Source organism: Lampetra planeri, chromosome 60 (assembly GCF_965212315.1).
Source record: "Lampetra planeri chromosome 60, kcLamPlan1.2.h2, whole genome shotgun sequence".
NCBI classification, from domain to species: Eukaryota; Metazoa; Chordata; class Hyperoartia; order Petromyzontiformes; family Petromyzontidae; genus Lampetra; species Lampetra planeri.
The window spans coordinates 4,030,771-4,038,973 of NC_136166.1; the positions used below are offsets into that span (position 1 = coordinate 4,030,771).

The window sequence follows — 8,203 nt, forward strand, 5'->3', positions numbered from 1 at the left end:
CGGTTTTCGGCGTGTAGCTGATGCAGTTGTGAATATCGGACGAATATCCAACTTTACCACGCTGGAAAAGGGTGGCCCGGATGAAGCGAAGACGCAGATAGTGCCAACCGCGTGTACACAAGCCTTCTCTGGTTCTCATTGTAACCACGTGTTGTTCCGCACGATGTAACAATGAGTGACGTTGAACAATAGGGTGTGCGCGTTTAACCGACGCAACGGAGCCAGTAAAGCTGCACGCGTGGGATTTCCGCAGCTGCTCTTCCCTAGATGGAGAGAGTTGATTGGCCACCATAGCCATTCTCGAGCCGAGCTGATGGGAGGGTAAAGAAGTAGTAGATGGAGGTGTGGATGTGTGAAACGGTGACGCAGTGGTTAGCAGCACTGCACGATGAATCACACCACCTGAGTTCAATTCCCGGCCATGGCTAACATCAGTGGCCTTCATCCAGCAGCGGATTGACAAATGACTGTGCGTTTTCCAAGATGCATAAATAATTTGACATTGCTTCATCTAAAATGGCGTTACTCAGATAACACAACTGGGATATAATTGCTGATCATATATGCACACACACGTTGCTACACGTATTGATATTTGTGTTTGTTTTTGATTGCACAGGTGCAGTCTGTCAAGCCCGTACATCCTACCTGCCCTCAGAGATCCTGTGGGACCATACCTTCTCACCCACCATGTCCCTCCTGGCACAAGGAGGCTTTCGGGTGGACTTGACTCAGTTTGACAAGGTCTTGCCATTGCCTCATTTTCAAGTATAGAGCTTCATGATTTAACTCTGCAGAGGCAGAATGAAGGTATTAGAGCCTTAGAGAGAGTGACTAATATTCTCGAGAAGGTAAGGGAGGTGAGACCTAGTTTATTTGGGCACGTGTTTGAGAAAAGAGATTAAGAAGGTGCAATGAGAAAGGCTCTGGAGATGCCATCGGTGCAGGCCATAAGACATAGATGGAGACCGAGGATGATATGGGAGGACGCCGTGGAACGAGAGAGTGGAGGTGACATGAGAAGAAGCGCAGAGTTGAAGCACGTGCATAAAGAAAATGTCCCTGCAATAATGGGACCTCTGGCTGAGGATAAGAAAATATTGGCTCAGCAGAGATCACCTTTCATAATTCCAGGGCCTTCCAAAAACTAAACAAAAAATCAACGTGGAATCTTACTTATCTGATCGTGGTGCAATGTGCACCTCCAGTTTCTAGCTGAGAAAATTCCTAATTCCTATGGCGGGTAGAAAGTCTTTCCATAGGACAAACACTCTTTACTGCCTGACAAAGCAATACTCATCGGGGGATGAACCCCACCGACCGACTTGAATTTGAACGCGTCACCTTCCAACTGTGAATCCAGTGCTCGACGAACTGAACCACGCAGGCAGATAAAATCCAGCAGTCATGTTCACACTACTCATTGCTGTGCCCGTTAAATACTGTACCTTATTCTATGGATCACGACGCAACTTTTGACCCCTGTCATTTAAAGGGGTGCGTCATACAAGCATGTGTGGTATTGGGGAGTGGAGGCGCAGGGGGTAGTGTGCTGCACTCCGAACCCGGTCAGCCGAGTTCGATTCCCTCTCTCGGACGATACCAGTGACGATTATCTGAACCAGTCATGGGCCTCCCCAAAGTCGGCTCAGCCGCAAATTATTACCTGGTGCGGTGTGTAAACATCAGCACCAGGGAGGCAAAGGCGGCCATGCGTGGTGCTGGCCACCCACCCCTAGTGTGCTGTACTCGCAAACACCACTTGTCCTAACAGCCTGTTAAGGCTGTATGGGGGATATTTGTCTGACCAAATCTGTATAAATGTATTGACACAGCGTAAAAGTTAGGGGTGAGTCTTACTTTAAGGAGCGTCTTATAATCAGGAGAATACAGTCCGTCTCTCAGTCTGAGAATACTTGACATGTTTCCACGGAAGCTAACAAAACACTAAACCCAACTGTCGGCAAACGTAACCACAGAGTTTGCTAATGCTAATAAGTATGTGCAGCTTTAAGGCAGGTTTGGCAATAAAATATTTTCTAATATAAATAAATAGTTATATACTCTACATCAGTGCACGTGTGAGGATGTGTGTGTGTGTGTGTGTTTGTTCGTTTCTTCATCCGCGCAGTGTTTAAATAATATACCAACCGCCGAACGAAATGGAGGCTCCCTTAATGGACTGGTTAGCCAACTTGCTTCGACGTTTTCCAACAAGGGAAGCCCCGCCGATGGTGAAGGAAGGTTGCCTGTCGACATTGTGAAGGAATTTCATGGGACAACCGAGAGCTGTGTGGAGTAGAGAAGAGGTTTCACCAGGACTAGAAAAAGGCCATAATTGCGCCACGACATTAAGTAAACACGACACGTTCGTCAATAACACTGTGTGGTCTTAAACGGAACAAGTACGTACAGTAGTAGGCGACGTTTCGGGCAATGGCCCTTCTCAATTCATAGAGAGGCCAGAGAGAGAGAGATAAGCCAGAGAGGTAGAGTGGATAAGAGTTTAACTCTTAAGAGCTGATCCCTTATCCACTCTCATACCTGTCAACCCATGCGATTTACATGTATTCTTGTACAGGGAAATTTAGTTTTCAGGTCCATACGGCGTACAACCGTTTCAATACGGGCAAAACATGTATTTGTGTGTCTATTTCTTTGTGTTTCTCCCCATGTGATGGGACTTTGTAGGATGAACGTTGAGATTTATAAGGGCACGGGGTGATCAATAAAGTCTGAATTGGTCTGTAATAAGGTAGGGCACTGATATGGGGTTGACAGGTATGCACTCTACCTCTCTGGCCTCTCGTACCTGGAACGTCGCCTGTTATATGCTTTTTATTTTTAAGGTCACAGTGCTGTTGACGAATGTGTTGAGTATTTTATTGTTTATGCTTGTGCACCACTGCCAACGTTGCAGTATAACCAAACAATTTGTTTCAACGAAGCTAAAACTATCATGGGGACCTTTTTTTGCCAGTATAAAAGTATGAAAAATAAGAATAGATTTTACCCTATCTGCCAATAAAACAGGAGGTGTTAAGATGTTCAAACACCAAATAGAAACCTTTTGCAAGGAATCAAGTCTGTATTAAAAAATATCTGATGATATAGCTGCTCACGCCGAGCTATATATGCTACGATACGTGCATTGGCATTGTACTGTTGACCTTTTGGCGTTCTCTGTTCTGACACTGGTGAGACTAGGCCATAAATAAGGCTGTCTCTGGTGTAGGCCAATCAGTTTAAATATAAATGCCCATATATTATCAGAGCACGTTTATTTGCATGTTCACCACAAGTACGTGTGGTTAATGCAGTAACGTGATTCCTTGCGAAATGTTTCTATTTGGTGTTTGAACATCTTAACACCTCCTGTTTTATTGCCAGAAAAAGGGTAAAACCTATTCTTACTTTCTTCAAAAGCTAAAACGGTTTACTTTTAACCTCATCAAGTTTAGCTGATTAACGGAAGCATGTTACAAAGGAGATACCTTTAATCCGTGTATTGGTAGTTAAATTTTAACGTGCCATTTAATTGAGGGACTTTGTGTTGTCGTCTTGGTGTGGTCTGTGACCGTTGTTGTTTTGCTGCCTTGCCCAAGCTTGCATTTAGTGTTTAAACATCGGACTTGTATACGTTTATTTATTTTCTTACCTTTGTATCTATTTTGCACTGTTTTTATATTGTTTTTGTAACTTGCTGGCCCAACCCTGTGAAATTTAGCTTCATAGCTCATCACTCTTCCAGTATAAATACAAATTACGCTTATGCTGCCATCTAGTGGTTATGTTAAAGTTTTAACGTTGCTTTCATTTAACCGCGCGATAACTCGATAGGCCAGGATGTCTCATTCGCAAGAGTGACCCAGAACTCACCGAACCGACAAAAGACAAACTAGTAAAGTCAAACTCTTTGGTTCTTTCGGTAAATTCACGTAGGTAGAAAATAAAATAAATCACGACGTTTCGGGCGCAACACAAGCATCCATCATCAGGTGGGAAAGCATGGTCTGCTGCTGAGGCAGACTGTTTTAAAAAGGTTTGAAATGGGTGTAGCCCAAGGGTCATAAAGAAGTGGCCGGGGCTAGTGATGTTAATGTGAGAAATGAACATGTAACTGTAAGATAGGAGGAGAGCGGCCTCCTGGACTAGGGCACGGAAGTGGCTATGTTAATGTGGGGGATTAGCATGATGTTAATGTGAGAAATTAGAGGGCATGGAAGTGTCTATGTTAATGTTAGGGATTAGCATGATGTTAATGTGAGAAATTAGAGGGTATGGAAGTGTTAATGTGAGGGATTAGCATGATGTTAATGTGATAAATTAGAGGGCACGTAAGTGGCTAATTCAGATTCCAAAGAACACAGGATGAGATGTTACTATCCTTTGTGCAAGCACTTCCAAGAGTTCATGAACAGTGAGCCTGGTGAAATTTGGGGAGCGCATCGTCAGTAGTGAACCTTTGGTTCCTAGGGTGTTTCGGCCTTTCATACTATACACCCTCCCCAAAGGCGGCCAGCGACAGGGTGATCAATCCTACGCTTGTGTCCCATTCCCAATTAGTCATAGGAGTTGCCTTGTTGTTGATAGCCAACGCATTGTTGACTGCATACCTCCTGGCCCTCTCACTTTGGGGCCCAGCTGGGGTCTTTCCTCTTCATCCAGAGCCACTGATTGCTGCCTTCTGCCGCCTCCGATACAGCTCTGATTGCCAAACACTGGCTCTGGCCCTTAATTCCCAGGTCTCTAAGCAGTCTGGTTGTAGATGTTGCCACAAAACCTCTGCAGCCCACCTCCACTGGTCGGACTTCTGTGTTCCAGCCATGATGCCGTGCTTCGGCAGCTAGATCGGCATAGCGCAGATGTTTTCGCTCATAAGCCTCATCTACTGAGTCCTCCCAGGGTACTGTGAGCTCAATGATGAAGACCTTCTTGAGCGAACGGGACCAGAGCACCATGTCAGGTCTTAGGGTGGTGGTTGCGATCTCCGGAGGAAACACAAGTTGCCGGCCAATGTCAGCTAGCATTTTTCAGTCGCGGGCCAAGCGCAGCTGGTCTCGCTCTATTGGTGTAGAGCCGCTCTTTGGTGGTTTAGCCCCTTCGCAGACAAAGGTCGTCCGTAAGGGGTGTGATGCTGCTGGGGGTGGTAGGGAGTTGGTGGCAGCTCGCTTGTCCACCAGGGCGGACGCAAGGTTTTTAAGGACTTGGTTGTGATGCCAAGTGTAGCGTCCTTGGGTGAGGCTTGTTTTACACCCTGTGAGAATGTGCCTGAGGTTGGCTGGCATGGAACAGAGGGCACAGTCCGGATCTTCACCATACCATTGGTGAAGATTAACTGGTGTTGGAAGGACGTCATATGTTGCTCTGATGGAAAAGCTCAACCGCCTCGCTTCCATGGCCCACAGATCCTTCCAGCTGATCTTCCTCTTCTCCACACTGTCCCATCGAGTCCACTGTCCCTGTTTGGCAAGAGAGACTGACTTGGCCCACCTTGCAGCCTCCTCCTGATGGCGTACTTCCTGCACTACCATCTTCCGCCGCTCTGGTTCAGTGGCCTTACTCCAAGCAGCACGGCTAGTTAGCCCAAGGCCTCCTCTCCCTTGCTGAACATGACCCACAATGTCAGCATGTCTGAGGGCTGCTGTTGCCTCCTGGACTGCTTTTCCTGGCCTCCATTTGCGCCCAGTTGCCAAGGTCGGCGCGTTGTTGCTCACCACTGGGTCTCGAGATTCATTCAGTGTCATCTGGAGCCTGGTTTTTGCACACTTGAATTCCTCGGTTAGACTGGTGAGGGGCAGCTTGAGGACACCATCTCCATAGAGGCCTATGGTGGTAAGGCATCGTGGAACTCCGAGCCACTTTTTTAAGTAGCTCGTGACTCCTCTTTCCATCTTCTCACTGTTGAGATTGGACCCTCATACACTGCTAGGGGCCACAACACCCGGGGTAGGAGACCAAACTGCAGACACCAGGCCTTTAACTTTCCAGGTAGCTGGGTGTTGTCGATGGACTGTAGGCTACTACTGATGTCTTTGCGCAGCTGTTGCACCTGATCTTTGTCCTTCAGGCTTGCATCATACCACCTTCCAAGGCTTTTTACCGGCTGCTCAGACACTGTTGGGATTTGGTCATCTCCGATGAAGAATTTCAGGTCACAGAGTACTCCCTTCACAATCGAGATGCTGCGTGACTTGGATGGTTTAATCTTCATACGGGCCCAGCTGATGTTCTCCTAGAGTTTTCTGAGCAATCTCCTGGTGCATGGGACAGTGGTGGTCAATGTTGTAATGTCGTCCATGTAGGCTCTGAATGGAGGGAGGCGAAAACCAGAGTCGACTCGCTGTCCACCAGCAACCCATTTTGAGGATCTGATGATAACCTCCATTGCCATTATGAATGCCAATGGAGAAATGGTACATCCCGCCATTATACCTACATTCAGGCATTGCCATGAGGTGGTGAACTCTGAGGTGGTGAAGCAGAACTGCAGATCCTGAAAGTAGGACTTCACCAGGGTTGTGATGGTGTCTGGTATGTGGAAAAATCTGAAGGCAGACCACAGGAGTTCATGGGGTACAGAGCCAAATGCATTGGCGAGGTCGAGGAAGACTACATGGAGGTCCCTTTTCTCCACCTTGGCCATTTGGATCTGGTGCCAGATCATGCTGGAATGTTCCAAGCAGCCAGAGAACCCTGATATTCCTGCCGTCTGTACAGATGTATCGACGTACGCATTCCTTTGCAGGTACTCGGCCATCCTCTGGGCAATGACCCTAAAGAAGATTTTACCCTCGACATTCAGTAAGGAGATTGGGCGGAATTGGCTGATGTTCACTGCATCCTTCTCCTTAGGGATCAGGACCCCGCCTGCCCTACGCCACACTTTGGGTATTATCTTCTTTTGCCAAGCTGTTCTCATAAGCCTCCAGAAGAACCTCAGGACGTCTGGTGCGTTCTTATACACTTGGTACGGGACTCCATTTGGCCCCGGGGCTGATGCTATGTTAATGTGAGAGATTAGCATGATGTTAATTGGAGAAATTAGCGTGCAACTGTAGAAAAGTAGAAGAAGAGCGGCTTCCTCGATGAGGGAGTGGAACCCAACAGGTGTAATCCAAAGGGCCTGTGAGCATGAGAGTGCAATCCAAAGGCATGAGAGTACAATGTAAAGTCAAGTACACTGCAGCAATGAAGCAAGTAGAAATCAGGGCAAAAAAAACTGTGTCACGCGAGAAATGGAAAACACTCCACAAACAAATCAGTGTTCAATACATTCCCTGTTTCGTGAGGCGGCTTGGGCAGATATTTTTGAGACTGATCACAGCAGAATTATTGTGCCAAGATATATTTTTTTGTTTTACCAGGGAAGACCCACTGAGCTATACACAGCTCTTTTTGTCAAAAGTGACCTGGCCACAAATGATAGCTCAACGAAGTTGGATTATCATGTGGAAAGTTATATCAGTCAAATAATTCAAACACGTGATGTTGATTCTAAATGTGGAGGGGAAATACCGGAGTACCCGGAGAAAAATCCACGTGATCACAGGGAGATAGAGACATGCAGACTCCAAATATACACGCATCAGTCGGGATCGAACTCCACGACCTCCTGTATACAAGGTGAGGTAGTTAACTTCTCGCCACTTTGTCAACCCTGAATATAAGAGCAACACTGTACGTGAAACTGTTTTTTGACGTAGTTTGTCGTACTGTATTGATTTGTGCTTGTACAAGACAAGGCAATCTGTGACAATCGGCTGAGAGTGAGTGGGGTTCTTCTCTCCTCGGTCGGGCGGTGTTGGATGAACCCCCGTCCCAGCCTGAGTGAGAGAGCCCAAGGGATAGCCGAGGTTAGGATGAGTAAAACTTGGGGGTCCACGGGAAGGACCGAGTATAGAGAACACCTACCCCTGTTGTGAGCCGAGTGTTTAAACCATGTTAATAAACGGCGCAAGCCCTTACAAGAAGTTATGTCTCCACGTGGTACTACAACGCAACAACTGTATAGCTTTACAATATATTTTTTTGTATTTCAGGTTTACAGTATTTATGAGTCCGATTATCAAAGTCATCCCATTGATACCACGCCTCCCAATCAGTAACATCCACGTGTGTCTCGAGCTCGTGTGAGTTCACACCAAGGTTATGTAGGGGGTCACGATGAGGAGACGAAGGGGTCACGCCGAGGAGCCTTAGG

At 46.8% G+C, this 8,203-nt stretch overlaps 1 protein-coding gene across 8 annotated transcripts in view; it reads left to right on the forward strand.

Annotated features, from left to right (window-relative positions):
- The window catches only part of LOC144736281 (ATP-sensitive inward rectifier potassium channel 10-like), a 39,527-nt gene extending 31,554 nt beyond the window's left edge, over positions 1–7,973 (forward strand). For all 8 annotated transcript variants that reach the window (XM_078618918.1, XM_078618921.1, XM_078618917.1 and 5 more), the window contains one exon: positions 620–7,973. In XM_078618918.1, the coding sequence (XP_078475044.1) occupies positions 620–774 (155 nt within the window). In that variant the 3' untranslated portion in view covers positions 775–7,973. The remainder of the gene's footprint in view (positions 1–619) is intronic.
- The last annotated feature ends 230 nt before the right edge of the window (positions 7,974–8,203 follow it).